This window comes from Salarias fasciatus, chromosome 5 (genome assembly GCF_902148845.1).
Source record: "Salarias fasciatus chromosome 5, fSalaFa1.1, whole genome shotgun sequence".
Classification (NCBI taxonomy): domain Eukaryota; kingdom Metazoa; phylum Chordata; class Actinopteri; order Blenniiformes; family Blenniidae; genus Salarias; species Salarias fasciatus.
The window spans coordinates 25,548,912-25,567,625 of record NC_043749.1 but is presented as its reverse complement, the minus strand read 5'-3'; the positions used below and the strand labels follow the sequence as shown (position 1 = coordinate 25,567,625).

Sequence of the window (18,714 nt, the reverse complement as noted above, 5' to 3'; positions counted from 1 at the left end):
CTCCAGGTCCCTGCCCCCCTCCATAGTCCCCTTGTGTGCGAGTCCCTCATCTCAGCTTTGGTTGCTGTGCAGATGGCTCTTTGTTGGTGCTTGACAATAGGTCTAAGGTCAGTGTGCCTCGTACCACATCAACACACTCAAACTTCCTCGCTCCAGCTGTCTCATGCCTGCATTTGCAGGTGATCTTAACAGATTTCATACCAAACATCACTGCTGCTTGTATGCAAATGGTTATATTACTAGTAGTGAACCAAGAGGAAGTTATAAAACCACAGACGTAGCCTTCAGATAACCCAGACTTCCCAGGCTGTAAACACGTTGGCGGATATCATCGTGTTTTCCATATCTGAGCCACGCCGAAGCGCTCGATAATGATCATTAAGGTGTTTGTCAGATTTCTTGAATCGTAAATGATGCGTCTGATGTAGTCAAGCCTCTGAGCTTGTGATATCTCTGAAATAAGCCAGACACAAGAATATCAGATCAGCCTGAGAAATACAAATGCAAATTCACCATCTGCTCTGTGATCCCAAACCAACCCTTGCTTATCATTCAAAAGCTAATGCAATAGTTGCACATAGCTTAGTCGAACGGCACGCTTAAAATTTTCACAAGCGTAAACAAAGAAACAAAGGGCCACCCGCTCCACAAAGACCAGTGCAAATAAAGCCTGCGTGCAAGAAAAACCAGGCTTTGACATTTTCAATTAAGAAACAAATGTACCGGTTGTGATCAACTGCAGCTATTTGCAGACTGCAGCACAGGAGAAGCCGGAGTTTTCTTTGTGCAGAAATTAGCCGTGTCTTAACAGAGCCACACAATGAGGAGCAGCAGGGCCACAGGGTCTGCAGGCCAGTTTGTGGCAGGAAAGAGCAGGTAGGGGAGAAGGCGGGAAACTTGAAGGAGGAGGAGCATCTCGCAAAGCAGTGGGATTACTGGAAATTTCCACTTTTCGCTGGCAACACAGTTAGAGAGGTGGAGCTTAGAGGTGAAGTAAATAAGGTAGCAGAGCCGAGTCAACTCAAGTGGTGGGACTGAAGGAAACTATCTGTCTGACATCTGGTTTATTGTAGCCAACTTCTAAACAGATCATAAGATTATTTGAAATGTTGCAGCGTCGCTGTTTCAGATTAGCAGCAGTAGCATTTCTCTTTCTTTCTTCGTAGCCTACATCCACCCCAGTATGCTCTAAACTCCATGGTGAGAAAATGTGCCAACATGTCCTGCTGAAAATACAATGTAGGTTAAATTTGTGATGATAATTTAAGCTCTGACACTCCTGATCTGTCGCCACTGACAGGATTTGACCTGCATACTTCTCATTACTCAGACTGTTTGTAAAATTATTTAAACACTACCAGAAAACAGAGAAATAGCGCTTGTAGCCCGTACGGCTGGCAGGACTTCCGTGGTCCAACCGTCTAATGACAGACAAGATTTAGCAGCATGTCACACTTTTGTAACATGCACAGTCATAAACACTCAGAACTGCCTCATACCTAAAGTGGAAGTTGAAATAGAATAAAGAGCCAAGGCACTCAAGTCATTACATACATTTTGACAGCTTTCCAGCCGTGACTTCAAAATAAATGACTGTGTCCTGAAGTTTCACTTCTTTCAGTGACTGCAGGCAGTGAAAGCTTTCTGAACTGCATGAATTCCTTTTGATCTGACCTGCAGGGACAAAACAGTGGCAAACAGCAAAACTGACCGCTCCGATAAAAAGGTCCAAAATATTGATGAAAATGTCATTCATCCATTCTTTTATTCCATCCTCAAAGCAGATTTTAAAAGTCTGATGTGGCACCGCAGCCATTGCAGTACCCCAGGTGACCTTTTTCCCATTATTTTCCTCCAGTACTTCCAATCAGCACTTCCATGCCAGCTGGGAGTTGGACCGCAGTGGCGCTCTCCAGGTCTGCTCAGCGGTCCAATTAGCAGCATAACATACACTTCCAGAGGGAGGCTCCCCAACGGGTGTGGAGACAGCGGCCGTCCAGCTCTTCAGCTGCATGTATTTACATTATATATAGTTTATTTGGCCTCATGAAGGTCTCTCCAGAAATATGTGGTATCAGTTTTCTCTTGTTCATTGAAACAGAAGCAGTGATTGCTCAGCGTAGTTTCCATTTACCTGGATGGAAATACACACCTTACATAAATCTTAATCTTTATTGCACTTCACACCTTTCAGCAAATGATCATCTCCAGTTACAAGTGTTCAGGGCCTGCTGGACTCAGAAGAGACGAGGCATGAATTCATCGCATGATTTGAACTCGTTCAAACACACAGTAAATAATGTCCATCAAAGTGTGCAGAGACCAAGAGGTGAAGGCGAGGGTGTCAAACATAAGGCCCGTGGGTCGAAACTGGCCCACAAGAGGCTCCAATCCGACCCATCAAAACTATCAGACAAATTGTAAAAAAATTTCGAAGAAATCTTGATTTTAAGATGCATTTCTTCAGAGAAACACACAATAAAATGCTGAGGCCTGAGCTGAAATGTCAGAGATGGTAGCTAGCTACTGTGTCGCTATCAAAGTAGCTTCTTGGCTAAGTTGAGTTTGTATAAACATACATGATGCATGTTTTTTTTTTCTTTTTTACTTTTCACTTTTTTCCATCAGAGATTTTTATTCAAATTGGCTTTATGTCGAAATTGTAGCTGCTTTTTGTCAAAATTGTTTAGTTTTTGTGAAAATAAAGACATTTTCACCCCGTATACTCTGTGCCACAACAAATAAAAACCATATCTGTCAATAGGAAAACATATTTACTGACATATAGGCTACTGATCACACTGCTAGAGAGCAAAGCAAAGAACCACAGGAAGTATTCAGACTCTAATTTTTTGTCCTGACTCATTTGATATTTTAACTTTCTACTCTATTTATGGTTTTTTCATCCTGTTTGAAGCAATACTGTCAAAGAAAAGAATTTCCCTCTATGAATAGGGAATTATTTTTATTCCAAATATTAGATTATTTGTATCAACACTTTAAATACTAAACAAATACCATAGAGACAATATAATGCTCACATATTTACCATTATATACAGAATGAAAACTATACAAAATATACAGATTAATACAATATGGTAGTATTTATCCAAACATTCAAATTTAATACAATACACATTTATTTAGTAATATATTTAGACGGGATACCATAAAATAACACCAACATATAACATGTGCAGATTAAAAATCAATTCAATGAAGCCAAAATATTTGCCTATATCAAAATATATTTCCTAATAATTACAAAATAAATGCTATTAAATAGCGCCAACGTAATTTCCAAAATATACACAATAAATGCTTTACAATAAAAGCAACACACTTCCCAGTATTTAAAGATTAAATACTATAAAATATGCTAATAGATTCAGCAGTATATATAGATAAAATACTATGATATAAGGCCCATTTATTGACACAATATATGGTATACTGTAACACTAACAACTTTAGAAAATTTAGATTAAATGCTAAAACAATGACTAACAAATGAACTATTTTTCCAGATCAAATACTATAAATTAGTACCACCAGTTTATCTTCATATATAGATTAAATACTGTAAAATAATACCATCATTTAAATACAGTAGTGTAATGAACACTTATTGGCCAATATAAAAGGAGGAAATACTATACAATAACAGCAATACATTTGCCAAAATATTAACATTAAATACTGCACAATAACACAAATATATTTACCAATATATACAGATGAAATACTATGCAACACATACTTACCAGCAATATTGTTTAAATACTTTACAATTAAAATGGAAATGGCAGTATAAAAACACATTAAAAGAATTATTTATGGGTTAAATATCATGTAATAATGGCCATTTATTTACCAATATATACACTATAAATTTTGTACAATTAGACCAACAACCTTATGAATATAATGTATACGTACATTAAATGCTAAACAATAATACTAACAAATAAATCTTTATATATGCGTAAAGAATACGAACAGATAATGCAACATTTTATCTATATATTTATGTAGATTAAATACTATATTATAATGCACACAGTATTTGCCAACATTAACAGAATAAATACTATGCAACAACACAAGCATATATACCAATATTTACAGATTAAATACTACACAATTACACTATATTCCACCATATAGTGATTGATAACTTTACAATAAGATTAACTTATTCAGATTAAATGCTTTTACTCATTCATATAGATGCAACACTATGAAACAACACCAACATTTTAATCAATATATTAAGATGGAACACTCTAAAAATTACCAGTGGCATAGATTTAAACCACTACGTTCATATCTGACTGACTTTGGCTCATGGGTAATGTCGGATTTTTCCAGAGGGGTTTGTGCAGCTTGTAGCTCAGAGGAGCTCATAGCTTCTGAGCATATGTTTCCATTATGGTCCATAATGACTGCACTTAATCGTGTTAATTAAGGATGAGTACAGTGAGTTGGCTTTGGTCTTCACTGTGCATTTAAGTCAAGATTCCCATTGAGAAGTCAGTCTCATGTTGTCCCTGTGCTCTGTCGGACTCGCCTGGGAACCCGGGAATGGCAACCAGACCATGCAGGACACTGCTGTTCAAAACAAAAGAGCTCAGTTTGCGCCCACCAATGCCTCCAATTATCGGGACCCTTCCCCCGCCTAATCCTGACCTCTGCTCTTTGATGGGCCCCACTTTGCTCTTCCCTCCAGCACTGGCATTCCTCAAGTCAGGTCAATCCTTTGTCTTCCAGAAATTAAGATGAAATTTACTCCCTGGCTTTTACCTTCAAGTCCCCAGCAGGTAGCAGATTAACACTCACAGAAAGAGAAGTGGAGCAAAAATATTTCATTTATTCCCAAACATGAGTCACTGAGAACACAAAGACGCTTTTCTTTCAAACAGTATTACTTTCTGTGGTCTAGCAATATTTAGTACCAGGAAAAAAAAAAAAAGTTTTCCTTTTCCTACATGTGGAAACTGTGGTAAACACATTCACTGGTAAGTACGCAGTTCATAAAAATCTCAACTATCTCTCTTTCCATTTTTCCCTCTTTCTGTTTGCTGCCTGTGTTTGGTCACTTCTTTAACCTACAGCATGAACGGGCGGCCCATACACAGGTTTATTCTCTTCTTGGTAGCAGATCAGTGGCACATGGAAACATGGTGCAGTAGGCAAATAAGAAGGGGGGAAAAAAAAGACAGGAAATGATCTCACAAACACTCCCCCTCTTGCTGATTGCTCCCATTTTCCAGACACAGAAAAAGAGTGAGTAATGCCTTCTGCTTTCTAGTCTGCTTCAAAAACCCTCCCATGGATTTACAGTAGAGTCTGAACACATTGAGGCCATTACGCTGAGGATGTCTTCAGCCGTCGCACAACTGGTTTCAATTCCCAAATGAATCAATGACGGTCCTTCATTTCTTCTTTTTTGGTGCAACTTTGCACAAAATGGCATTGTATGAAACAGCTGCAAGCTATCTAATCCATTTTAGCATTCACATGGTGAATTACCCGTATTTCATCATAAATTATAGAAAAAGAAACGCAGCATGAGTGAGACACCCACTGAGTGAACGGCTTGTCCACTGACAGAAAATTCTTTTGATCACCGAGCGTAATTACACTCTTCATAATTATATTCCAGCTTAAATGTTAGGTGAATGACAAGACAAGGCCCAGAAGGCTTCTTAGAAAGAGTCATGGCAAAGCTTGCAGACGACAACCGAGGCGACATCGAGGTCTCAGAGAGCCTTAATTTAAAAATTAAAGGGTGAAGAAGTAGTTGAGAAGCGCCGTCATGCCTGGGTGTGTTGGAACATGCTCAGATCCTAACATTTGCAACGTTGTGTTAAATTGCCTGTAATCCAGACGCAACACGTGCAGAAATTGTGGGGCCGTGCTTTGTGTATCACGGTTAAGCAGGTGGAAATAACACAGTTACACTTACAACCGCCAGACAGGTAAACGCAACATGAAAATGAAGACAGCCGCCATGCGTGGGTGGGAAACAGTGAGAGGCGTGGCACGGGTTGTTCAAGGTCAGACGGCTTTGTTGAAACTTGAGGAATTCAAATTGCAAGTCAAGAGTGTCGAGGCGCGAACTGGCTTCTTTTACCCGAGATACAGTCTGTTACATTCTGGAATTAACTGACAGCGAGGCGCTGGCCAGATTCACGGGGAAAAGGATGTAAATTACAGAATTGGGAACCCACAATAATGTGTGTTGCTACTTCCTTTGGTTTGACAGTTGGATAAGCAACTGTGAGGACGGCAAAGGAAGTTCGCCTCTGTCAGCTTTTAAAGCAGAAGGAAATAGGCTCATCTGGTAAGGCTTACAAAGCTGCAGCAACCAGAATACATTCCTAATTAACAGAAATCAGTCAAATTGAGCTGAAAGAGTTGTGCATCTGTTTGTGTTTTATTCATGACTCCACAAATTTGCAGAATTTTAGATCAATTCCAAAGTCAGTCCCCATTGGACAGTTGATTTTTGAGACGTTCACCCTGTTTTGTCCATGTTTGTACTGTTTGTATAATGTTTGTGTTGTTGTGGTTGGACCACACACTGAGCACTCTGAACTCACCGTGAGAATATTTTGGACATAATTTGGAGCTTTTTTGTGGAGGGTTTGCATGTTTTTCCTGTGCACAAGTCCATTTTCCTGTCTGAAAACATACAGCTAAGGTTAATTCACAACCCTACGGCATATAAGGGTAAACACAAGTGTGTGTGTTTGTGATTTCCTCTCTGAAATCCCTGTGATCAACCAGCAACCTGTCTTCACCAACAGTCAGCTGGGATCAGCTCCCATGCCGCACGACCTTAGATGGACAAATCGTCACAGGAGATGGATAGATGTTGTTGCTGGCTACAAAATGGGATTATTTTTGTTATAAAAGTTTAAAAGCCGAGAGATTTCAGTTTATCTCTCAAAGAAAAACTCTTTCACTGTGAACACATCTTAAAACAAGTGGGATGTGTTAAAGCCACAAGTCTCAAAGAAACAACAGTCTTGCAATAAGTCTGTGCAGTCTGACACATCACTTCCACTTGTTATTAAATACAATATACACATATACACTTGTGTCTTCAGATAAATTCACTAATAATGAACAATAAGCAGTAAGTCTGACCTTGGATGAGGTTTTTGGTGCAACCCCAAATAAGGTTTGGACTCAAAAAATATAACACCTTCAAAGTTCAAATTGTGACCATAGTGTTGAAGAAATCTGAATTTTAATCAAGATACAAACATGCGCTATATACAGTAATTTGGTACATTTTCACTTGGCACCTGGTTGAAATTTATAAAACGTACATATTGTGAAAAAGATTTTGAATAATAGGAATTTATTGATTAGATTTTTAAAAATTTCCTTGTGGGCTGCAAAGCATGGTGACAGGAGGCATATGGGATAAATATCTAAAAGCAAATGCACATACAGGGGATGCTAACACACTTACTGTAAGTAACACCACACCCAATTGTGATGTGTGATGGACTATCAAATCACAAAGCTTAGCTGATCTGCGTGTGAAGCTTTTTTTCCCCACCCATGGATCAAACCTGGATGAAAAATAATTTATTCCTGGGATAAATAACGCGGACCTGCTGAGTAGTGACAATAACACCCACATTGAGTAAATGTTCCTCATGCTTTTTGGGTCATTCAGCAGCGCAGCCAAGATGTTTGTTTAATGCACAAGTCGCATTGTTTGCAGCAGCAGTGACAGTGATCAGGTCAGGAAAAAAAAAGTGAAAGTGGATGTACACTTGAGCACACACTTCGTTAAAAGTGTTAAATATAGAAAGGAGGAGTGGCTGCCTGCTTCTCACATCGTCACATTATTCTTCTTTTTTTTTTCATGTAATTTGACACCCCATCTCTGCAGAGAGAGAGCACTGAGACAAAAGATGCAGCCCCCCTAAGGAAAACTGGAGATACTTTTAACAATCCCTCGGTGGGATACAGCGTCCGTCCGCTTATAAAGCCAAGGTTATGATTACAACTTTTTCCAAAATATACACTTAAATCCATTGTTCACATTTCAGTAGAAAAACCGAGCGCGAACTGATGGATAGTAAAAAAAAAAAGAAAAAAGAAAAAAAAGCGGTGGCATCACAGCGCAGCGCTTTAAAAAAACTGACCAATCAGCGACGAGACACCAAAGAGGCGGGACGTTCTGGTGGGAGTGACAGAACGTTTATCCAATGAAAAAGTCCGCTGCTTGTCGTCAGCCAATCAGAAGCGAGATGGCGCCGCTGTATCCAACGAGAGTGGATTTTCAACGAGCTGGGGAGAAAAGCGGAGACGGGGCAGACATCATTCCTCTCTCAGCGTCTTTGGACTATCCACACGAAGAGACAAACAAATTACCGTCTTTTCTCCCCTCTCAAAACAGGAGTATAATTATATCAACTATTTCTCAGAAATAACAATGGCCGACACACTTGTTGACACAACCGCAGCCGCAGAGGTTACAGCCAAGGTGCGTTTCATTCAGCTTTTTCTTTATTCGCTCAAACGTGGTAAAAAGATTTGGAAAACTTTTTTTCAAGTTGCTCTGTCGATGCTTTAGCCGCTTCGGCTTGAAACGAGCTTATAAAGGTTACCGTTCATGCTCCTCGGTGCAAGTTAACACAGTAAGTAGCCACTGAAACGAGGTTTATTCGTGGAAAAATAGCCATTCGCCGGCTGCTACGCGCCGATAATACGACCGGTGGTGGATTTTCCACCGTCCACGGCGAGAAGCTGAGATGTGTGTGATGTGGTTTGATATGAATGAGAGGGAAAAATCGTGTTGAGGAGCAGACAAAAGCGAGCGGAGCGGCGGTCCAGCTGGTGGAGCTGCTGCTGTGGGCGGGAAGCCACCGCACGGCTCCACTGCGTTATTACGCGCGGCATGGCACCAAAACGCTCCGTTTTTCACTCATTCTCCCTCAAATGCAGCTCCGCCTTCTTACTCCAGTTACAGTTTTTGATATTTTTTCAAATTTTTTTTTTTTTTACTCTTTGATATCGAGGTTGATTGAATGCTTCTTTTATTTGTAGGAGCTGAAAGAAAAGAAAGAAGTGGCGGAGGAGAAGAAGGAGGAGGAGGAGAAGAAGACCGACAGCGAGGACGCACCTGCCAATGGCACAGTGAGTTTGGAGCAGCAGCCTCATGGCCTTTTGTCTTAGCGGCCCTCATCATGCAGGTGTCGCTGCGCCCGCCTCCCCCTCTCTCTCTCTCCCTCTCTCCCATTCAGCTGCGCTTTGTTTAGGTTGTGAAACGGCACAGATGTTAGCTAGCGAGCCTTTGGACGTCTCCATTGGTCCCCCTCTAGTCTTGAGATTTCCCACAGCTTGGTGGCTTAATCCTCCAGGGAAGCAATAAGTACTCCACACACATGCCTTCTTTTTTCTTCTTTTTTTAAAAATGGTCCCCTGGTGTGTGTATACATGTAAGTCTGTACTTGGATTATATCAAATATGTTTAGGGATTTTTGGGGGGGTTGGATAGTCTTCCTAATCCTGTTGTATTGGTTACATAGTTGTAGCTCAGGCCTGGCTTACCTTTTCATTGACATTGTCTTCTCCTCTTTCAGAATGGTGCCAATCACAGCGACAAAGTGGAGGAGGCCACAAAGGAGGAGCAAAAGAATGGAGATGGTGAGTTTAAATGAAACAATCCACAATCTTTAATTCCAAGGAGGTTTTTTTTTTCTGCTGTGCAGCTCCTGTTTTGGCTCCTTGTGTGGCCTTGACATGCACCTTCTCTTGCTGCTGCCTGCAGTCCAAATAAGTCTTGATTTAATGAGAACGAAAGTAAAAGCCTGTTATTTGTGAAGTGACAAACTGTGGCGTTCACAGGCAAAGCAGAGGAGGAGGCGCCCCCTGCTGAGGAGACTGATGCACAGCCTGTGAAGCGTGCTGCTGAGGAGGAGGTGGAGGAGGAGGTAGGCTGTCATCAGGTTGAAGTATGCAATTTGAATCACTTATACTGAATGTCAGGGCTGCGTTTGACTAATATATGCTGTATGTTGTCTTTCTCAGGAAAAGGGGGAGACAAAAAAGCAGAAAACGGAGGAGAATGGAGATTCAAAAGAGGCCGAGGTGGAAGCTTAAGCCTCTGCGCTGCTCCTTGTTCGCGGCACTGTCTCACCAGCCTGGTCAACATCGTGTTGTAGAGCTTGTGCTTTCTGTATCTTTGAGAGATTCTTTTTTTTTTTTGCTCCCATGTTATCACATTGCACTGGAGTCTTGAAACATAGTGGCCCTGCATCCTTTTTTTTATGAAATGTTATTTATTGGTCTTTAAAATGAGCTTTCTTTTCTACTTGTACAAACCGGGCCACACCCTGAGATCAGTTTATTTCATTTCCTGAGGTTTTATATCAGTATGTCAAAAGCACAAACTCTATTATTGCAGTGATGACCAGATGATTCATACTTACAGGCAGCTGCTCACCTCCAAGGCTCATGTTGACCTCTCAGATACACTTAAAAAAGGACCAAAGATAAGTTTTAAGCAGGGGGTAATGGACAGTTGTTAGCATTATTAGTTAGGGTGTGATTTTTTTCTGTTCGAGCTGCTATTTAATCCTCAGCTGCCCTGTTAACATAACAGATGGTGCAAATGAATACAGGGGCTCTGGCTTGCACCTCCATGATAAGATTGTTTGACCCCGGTTCTGTGGAGGCAGGATTTTGCAATGTTAATTAACCCCTCTTAAATCTTAAAGCTTTGGTCGTTTGTTCTGTATGCATTCCACGCAAGTTTGTACCATTTCTACTTTGTTTCTCTTACATTTTCAACAAGTTTTATGTTACGGTTGGGTAGCTCAGTTTTGCGTACAATACTGCCCTTTTCCAGAACCAGAATGGCATTCGGTTACTTCAGCCACTGCTTTGTATATTCTGATGAACAAATAAAATTGTCTTTTTACTTAAATCCGCGTGCGTCTGTTACCTGTTAAATCGCCGTCGGTGGGTTTTGTAAGGGGATGATGTCACCTGACCCAATTTCTCCTTAACATGGAAAATGGCTGGCTTGGATGCAGGAAGGAGCAGGAATAATTTTCACTTGGTAATGGAAAAGAGTGCACAGAGATGGCCTGCGGTCTCCTCTTCACCGGCTCCTCCGTGTGGTGCAAAGCGGAACTGCAGCGAGCTCCTCAAGTCAACAGAGGTGAAATGACTTTGAGACACAGGAGTCAAAAGTGGCAAAATGATCATTTTTAGTTAGAACTGAACCCTGAATTGAAGTAGCTTTTACAGTAACACTGCTAATAATAAGCAATAGGTGGTACAATATAACACAAACTGTGTTTTGTTTCTTAAGCAAGCTGCAACAGCATGATTGGTACAGTTACTGTTTCCTCAGAAACATTAGCATGGCGTGCATCCGCTCAGTCCAGGAGGCCATCATTGACATTCTGCTGAGGCACCAGACTGTTGGGGTGCTCAGTCAGTGAAACCATCACAATGAAAGGATTGAAATACTGAAGTTGACCTCTTGGTAGCGCCCTGAAGTCAGGCCCGTCGCCCGAGTCGAGGCTGGACGGACAAAGCGTGCCGTTTGCCACGGCACGGCAGACGTACAAAACAAACCGAGTGTACCACTTTGACGATGACGATGGCTTCTTCCGAATGAGAGATGGATGAGGTTTGAGATTTCCAGTCAGAAGCTGGAATGTGTCGAAGAAACAGAAGGTAATCACTACACCGAGTTGATGAGCAGAAGCCAACTACCTTAAGCATGCGCCCTAATGATGACAACAAGCACTTGCTGCTGGCTCTGTGACCCTCCAAACAGTCTTTTTTTTTTTTTAAATGTAGTCCACCTCCAGGATGACCCATAGTTCACATGAGTCTTCTCCCTGTTTGCTGTTCTTCTGTTTTGTTGGGTTTCCGACTGAATGCTGATTCACACCCCAGTCTCAACTTCTCCTCTTCCTGATAATGACAAGAATCACTGTCATTATTACAAAAGCATGGCCAGGAGCAGGCTGACAGCTCACAGGGCTGTCCATGGCTGAGTGAGGGCCCAGACAGAAACTGCCACCAGTACACATTTCTCTGTGTTTTTTCACGTTTGGCTGATGCGTGTATGTTTGAGTGTGCATGTGTGTTTCATCCTATTGGTCACGACTTCCTCCGTTGCTGGCATTCTATTACTCCATTAGGAGTCAACCAGCATCGAAGTGTGAAATTTGGGGATAGCACACTGGTCCACAGTCAAATAGCCTGAGACTGCGTGGAAAGTGTTGAATATATTTGGACAATGTGAAGAAGCCCTTTCAGACATCGAGTATGTGTCGTTCAGCTTCATGTGAATATTAAGTCTGTTTTTTTTTTTGTTTTTTTTTTGTGGAATTATGCAAAAAAGCTGTTGAACTGACGAAGGAGAATCAAGAGTGAGTGTGAACGGTCACTGGCAGCACATTCAGTTAGTCAGAAAAATCCCGCCTAGAGTGTGATGCTAGTGTGCTAACTCAGAGAAACAGGCAGGTAGATATTCCCTCGGCCATATGACCAAAACAAAATATCAACACAAGGCTTTGAGAGATTACAATGCAGCTCATGCAGACGTTAGGCAACTGATAAAAGGAAGGAAAAAGAGGGGGGGAAAAGCTGTGGTTAGATCTGCACGCAGTGAACAACATTTTCTATCCACCAAACGAGCCAGAAAACAAAAAAGAAAAGAGATGCAAGATTTTACAGCAAAGAATCAGACACAGGAACAGCTTAGGCTTTTCTACAGTTAGAGAAAACACACTCAGTCTCTCTCTCTCTCTCACACACACATACACATACACTCATACACGCATGCTTATTTAGCAAAAGTTGAGAAGAATGCATGGGCACACACACTGTATGAACACACTGGTCATGTATACATAAATTAGAGCAGTGGCCAATGTCTGTCTGTCTGTCTGTCTGTCGAGCTCTGAGGCGAGTGCTGCTGATTACTGCAAAACAACATAAGAAATTGTGCTGTACAGTGTGCGGCAGGGTGTGCAGTGTTGTGTGTGTGTGTGTGTGTGTCTCACTGTCGAGTGCTGTGAAGGTCGACACACTCAGACACCAAGTGACAGTGTGAGAGTGTTGAGTGCGAGTGAGTGTGAGGTGAAATTTAAGAGGTTTTTTGAAAAAAAAAAAAAATCTAAATGTGCACCAATAGTGGCTGGGTCTCGCTATCGGGGGGCTCACCCTCAGCGGGGGGCAGCTGGTACACCACGCAGAGGGAGGAGTACACGCAGCCCACGAATGACATCAGGCTTGCAAAGTACATCACTCCCTGGGCCCCGCCCACTAGAGAGGTCAGGGGTCCCATCGCCACAGAGACCAGGATCTGCGCCAGGAAGTACTGGCAGCTGAGCAGAGAGATGTCCACCCCCATGCCTCGCCTGGTCCCTTCTTCTGAGGAGCCGCAAAACTGAAACACACACACACACACACACACACACACAAATACTTTACGTCATGAGATCAATGAAAGCCGAGCAAACCGGTACACCACTGAAAGATGAGAGTCTGGCATTCTGGGAAATTAGCTTTCTTCTCATGTGTCGACATTAAAAGTGAAGCCGCGGCAGGTTGCTGGTTCTCTAAGCTTTTCCTGGGATTGAAACAGTAAACAAACTGCAAGCATGACATTAATGAAAAGGTAACACAAGCTGGCTCCCAGAAAACTGAGAGCTCAGACACCTCGGTACTGTCGCTTCCTTCAGTGTCATATTCCACCAGACACCAGGAAAACCAGCAGATTTAGGTACTGAACTCTCATTTTCCTACTTTTGACTTTAAGCCATAAAGCTGCTGACTTTGGCTTCATATTTTTTAATGAAAAGTCTACAGAAAAGGTGTCAAACATATCGCACACAGGTGAGAGGGTCTCGTCTAATTTGTATTCAGTCACAGGAGATCAAACATGTTTAGTAACAGCACTGGACAAGACACCTGAAAGTTCCCCAGGTAGCTTCAGATCCACATCAGTGACTCCTGTGAAATTCATGTGATTCTTTCTTTTGTTTTTTGCCTTTGTATAGTAGAAAACTGGAATTTCCATGTATTTCCTTGAGTGCTCTGTAGAAGGTTAATGGTCCAGCCCAGTGGAGATTTAAGTGGGGTGAACTAAATTAACTGAACTAAAATTATTCTGATACCTCTGATTTAAACGGTGCCGACTGTAACACATCACACAGAAGTGTAGACTCAGATCTCTTTACCATTGTCTGTGACGGTTGAGGTTAATGCCATACCCAGTTGAAAGTGCAAGCAATAAAATGTCTGCTTTCATGCACTCTTACACAATAACCGCTTGATCTTTCGTGACTGAACTGTGAAAAGTTTTCTTTGGATGAGTCTACAGGGTGGAGATATTTATCAAGCAAAATGTCAGATAGTTGAGTCGTGATGTTGCTGTTGTCTTTTCATGTGACAACTGAAAACAGGGCTGATGTTTACGTCCTTGTTATTTGGAGGCATTTCTGTCCATACGCATGCATATGGTAGATTTATTAACAAACTCCTAGCTGATGATTACATGGAAATGGTTTAAGAAATGTCGAGTAATGCAAATAAAATATAACAAGTTGTATCGTGGTTATTTTGCCACATTATCCAACATTGTAAAACATATTTTTAAAAGTTTTTTTTCATGTAAGTTAACAGCTAAAACACTGGAAGTGATCATCTGATCTGAACTACTGCAACATGAATAATCTCAATTCCCAAAATGGAAAGAAATCAACAACAGGCAACTACAAATAATGAGTTTCTGCACAGATGTAGCTACTGACCTGAGGGCTCTGGTAGTATTCACACAGCAGAGAGTAAGGCAGCGTACATAAAGAGGAGAAGAGCACCCCGTAGGTGACGCAGAGTGAGAGAACCACGTAGAGGTTGGTGGACAGCGTCGCCAAGCCTGTGCCCAAACCGAACGCCAGGTAAGCGAAAAAATACAGAGTGCGAAGGGAGAAACGCTCCTCCAGTTTCTCCAATATGGCTGAAAGAGGGAAAAGATAAAGACACGGAAGATAAACTACCGGAAGAAAGTAATGACTTCTCCGAAAACAAGGCTGCACGATCATCCCAGACGGAATGAGACTGCTTACCTGAGTAGAAAGCAGCACTGAATGCATAGATGCACATCCCCCAGCAGCCCATGCTGACGCCAGCGTTATACCGCTCGTAAGCCTCGGAGTCGTGGGGGGCTTTGGGGTCTCCTTCGAACACGACTTCCCCCATGAAGTCAGTGTAGAAGAGCAGCATGCCTTCAAAGGACAGCCAACCTGCATGGAAGAGGGGCACAAAAGGTTTCAGTGTGGGGTTCAAACATTTTCACGTCTTTCTTGGAGTCAAATTGTAAGTTCTGCGACTGTGACTCACCCAAAAAATGATTAGTGCATAAACTCCGGAGAGAGGGCGGCATTCTGTAGATGGCTATACACAGCAGCTTCATCGACATTTGGGATTCTCCTGTTTCCACATTCTCACTCAGGTCACTCTCATAGCGCACCCCATTCAGCAAAATATTTGCAACCTTCATCAGACAAAGAAGTCAAGAAAAGTGTTTAAAATACTGCAAAGTTTAAAATGCTCAGAGATTAAGAGCCAATGTTGAAGAAGTAAGTCTGACCTGCTGGCTAAAAGTCACCGTTCTCCTGCGTCCATTCTCCAGCCCGACAATCTGGGTTGCCATCGGCTCCTCCATCAGTGCAAGACTCTGCGGTCTCTTCAGGATGCCTGCAGCGGAGCCCCGATGAGGCCCCGCCCCAGCCTGAGCCCCAGCCTGAGCCCCAGCCGTGCCCTGAGACGCGCCGTGCGGCTGTGCATCTCCCGCTGCTTCCTGAGCCTCGTCGGCCTGGGTCCCTCCCGCAGCCTGGCTCCCTGACTCCTGTGTGCGCTCCTCAGGAGGAGGCGAGTCCCCTGGAGGCAGGGGCATGGCATTGGAGCCCGGGGCCAGTCCCTGTGGCGTCTGCTGACCAGTGTAGCAGTCGATGAGCACACTGTCTATATAGGAGGTTCCTAATGAGGAGGCGAACTCGTTGATGCCGGTGAGCGAGCTGTCTCGACTTATGAAGCTGCCATACTTTGGAGTGAGGGGGCTCAGGGGCGATATGGGACTTGTGAGACCAGCGCAGAGACGCGCATTGGCGCTGCAAGAATGGGCGAGAGGGTCTGAATTACCAGCGTGAGACTTGGAGAAGTTGTAGCTGTAAAGACCGTCTTCGTCTTCCTCATCCAGACCCAGGGTCAGTCCAGGGGGGACGGGAGGAGAGGGAGGAAGAGGGAGGCTGGGGCTTTTCAGGTGGTTTTTGCTGGAGTTCTTGCTCTGCTGGCTTTGTGGCAGGGGTCGTTCAGGGATGCTCATCAGAGTCATGGCTGTGGCGATCACCAAAGTGACACTTGTAAACAGGTATATGACCCGCAGCTGACCTCCCATTGACTTTCCAAACTGTGTCTGGTCCCAGTTGATGCCACCGACAATGTATCCAAACCCGCCACCCAGCCCTGTGTGGAGGAGCAAAGGAGACGCATTACTTTTGTAATATCTGATTTATCATATCCCTTTCAAAGAATGAGTGTTGATGTCTGTTAAAATTCTCTCACCTGCCAGCAATGCGTGGATGTTCAGCCCCCGGTCTTGATCTTCTGGGCTGCACACATCCATCATGTAGGCATGGCTCGGGTTGTCAGCTGAATCAGCGCTGAAGTCCATCAGAACCACGCCACACACAGTCAGGACAATTCCCCATTTGTGATTTGATGCTGTGTCAGCCAGGACTCCTCCAATATCTCGTCCATTCAGCACGAGGGTCAGACCAATCAGTGCCCCTAGAGAAGGAGAAATTTAAAAAAATAGTCATATCTCGACATGTTCAAAGAAAGATGAATCTGCACTATTCACTTCTGTTGCCTATTATAAAAGTCTGTCTAATGCCACAATGACAGCATTAATGCAAATGCAATGCAAGATCAATGCAGTCCTGTTTAAAAATGGATTACCTATGGCCAAAGCAAAAATAAAAGGTCTCCTTCGCCCAAACCGGGATGTGCAACGATCACTCCAAGCTCCAATGAGAGGCTGAACGAGGAATCCTTCAAGACGAACACAAAAGCCTTATCACTTCACATCAGAACAACATTAATGTGATTCACATCTCCTTGTGGAAAGGATAGGGAAGTCATTTTTGCTGCACACTTACCCAGAATGGGGCTAATGAACCACACTAAGCTGTAGAATTGATCAGGCAGGCCCATCTGTAAGAGCACGGGAGTCACGTAAGCCGTCTCCATGGCATAGCTGAACTCAATACCAAACAGGATGCAGCCGTTGAAGAGCAGCTCTTGGAAGGTGCGTCTCGGGGGAAGCTCACTGAGGTCCAGCTGGTCCAGGGGACAGGGTGTGTTGGGAGGCGGAGGTGGGGAAGGCCGTATCAGCTTCCTGCGCTTTGGCTGTCTTTGGAAGTTGTTGGCCCGGTGACTGAGGTGGCGTGTGGTGGACGTGGGGAAGCTGGCAGTTTTGGGGAGTGAGCTCCTCCAGATCCCTTCCTGAGCTGTGGGTAACCGCCCTCCCGGACTGGCCAGGAGGGGGTCACTTGGGGTGCCCATGCCTGGAGATGACATCTCCTTCAAGCCAGCTTACACTGCAGCACATGAAAGAGGGATAAACAAGGACAAGTTTGGGCTGAGACGTGGTGGAAGCTGGTGAAATGCTGATTGTTCACATTTAGAGGTCACACAAGTGCAGCACGGTCTCCTGCTGCGACCATGTGAGCGGCTCATGCTAATGTAGTGATAAGAGGACACTGCAGTCACGGGCAGACAGCGGCGACGGGCACGACGCACTGCAAGCAGTGCGCGTGCGGTGCGCAAAGCCCATGTGCTCGGCGTGGCTGACTACAGCAGTGTACTATGCGGCAGCGCTCTCATGACGCCTGTTTCCATTTTAATTTTGCATGAAGCAAGCTCAAAACGGACACAATGGAGCCGATCCGGAGCGTAACGACGGCTTTCGGGACATTTGCAGAGATAACGAGTCACCATCGTTTCCAAAATCACGGATTATGTGTCAAATATAGATTACATGCATCCCCGTAGACATGGATCAGTTGTTTATTTTCTCCGGGCTTTTCGATCATCTCGTCAACGTGACATTAGGAACTAAAGGCGATTACAACACAATCGACTTTTTCTGTGTGATAAAAAGAAAACGACGTGCACATTGAGACTTGAAAGATGGTAATTACCTTCTCGGGGCGGCTCGTCATTTATTGCGGCATACTGTGTAGGTGAACCGAGTAACCGTGATGATGTATAAAAACCCGGGTGTAAATTATAAGAGACATGATTGTTTTGTTTTTCTTTTTCTTTTTAGTGATATTTCTGCCCTTTGTTGTCATCCCCCCGTTCTCTCCTCCGTCCCTCTTCTCCTTCCCCCTCTCCTTCTCTCCCCCTCCGCCGCTTCCTCCCGGTCTCTCCCGTGACGTCACGCCCCTCCCTGCAACATCAGCACCGCGTCTACGTCCTCCTGCAGGCAGGCGTCCGCGTGCGTCCCGCACTGTACGGTTTACATGCGAGCGTCCGCGTGCATCGTCCCACTGTAGTCTACATGCAGGCATCTGTGTGTGTCCTGTGCTATAATTATATGCAAACATATGTGCGCATCTCTCACATCGCAGGCATCATTGTGCATCCT

General features: G+C 43.6%; 2 protein-coding genes across 3 annotated transcripts; one reads left to right on the top strand and one right to left on the bottom strand.

Annotated features, from left to right (window-relative positions):
* The first annotated feature begins 8,302 nt into the window (after positions 1-8,302).
* Positions 8,303-10,416, top strand: LOC115388351 (parathymosin). The gene is made up of 5 exons (XM_030091446.1): positions 8,303-8,514; positions 9,078-9,167; positions 9,614-9,677; positions 9,879-9,964; positions 10,062-10,416. The coding sequence occupies exons 1-5, from the start codon at positions 8,464-8,466 to the stop codon at positions 10,131-10,133; spliced, it is 363 nt and encodes a 120-aa protein (XP_029947306.1). The 5' UTR covers positions 8,303-8,463; the 3' UTR covers positions 10,134-10,416.
* Positions 10,417-11,228: 812 nt separating this feature from the next.
* slc45a1 (solute carrier family 45 member 1) lies at positions 11,229-18,472 on the bottom strand. 2 transcript variants are annotated; one of them, XM_030091444.1, is made up of 10 exons: positions 18,266-18,472; positions 17,222-17,662; positions 17,022-17,114; positions 16,626-16,850; positions 15,652-16,526; positions 15,402-15,555; positions 15,128-15,304; positions 14,813-15,018; positions 13,221-13,446; positions 11,229-11,963 (listed from the first exon to the last, which is right to left on the bottom strand). In XM_030091444.1, the coding sequence occupies exons 2-10, from the start codon at positions 17,640-17,642 to the stop codon at positions 11,935-11,937; spliced, it is 2,406 nt and encodes an 801-aa protein (XP_029947304.1). In that variant the 5' UTR covers positions 17,643-17,662; positions 18,266-18,472; the 3' UTR covers positions 11,229-11,934. The 2 variants fall into 2 exon arrangements, with proteins under 2 accessions (XP_029947304.1, XP_029947303.1); XM_030091443.1 differs by lacking the exon at positions 11,229-11,963 and having other exon boundaries at positions 13,174-13,446.
* Positions 18,473-18,714: the final 242 nt, after the last annotated feature.

Bases quoted from the DNA above. Each gene is read 5' to 3' on its own strand.
- LOC115388351 (XM_030091446.1), top strand. From the start codon at position 8,464: ATGGCCGACACACTTGTTGACACAACCGCAGCCGCAGAGGTTACAGCC. The intron at 9,678-9,878 runs GTGAGTTTAAAT...TGGCGTTCACAG, and splicing joins GGAGCAAAAGAATGGAGATG to GCAAAGCAGAGGAGGAGGCG. The intron at 9,965-10,061 runs GTAGGCTGTCAT...TGTCTTTCTCAG, and splicing joins AGGAGGAGGTGGAGGAGGAG to GAAAAGGGGGAGACAAAAAA.
- slc45a1 (XM_030091443.1), bottom strand. From the start codon at position 17,642: ATGTCATCTCCAGGCATGGGCACCCCAAGTGACCCCCTCCTGGCCAGT. The intron at 16,527-16,625 runs GTGAGAGAATTT...TCCTCCACACAG, and splicing joins CATCCACGCATTGCTGGCAG to GGCTGGGTGGCGGGTTTGGA. The intron at 15,019-15,127 runs GTAAGCAGTCTC...TCCCTCTTTCAG, and splicing joins CAGTGCTGCTTTCTACTCAG to CCATATTGGAGAAACTGGAG.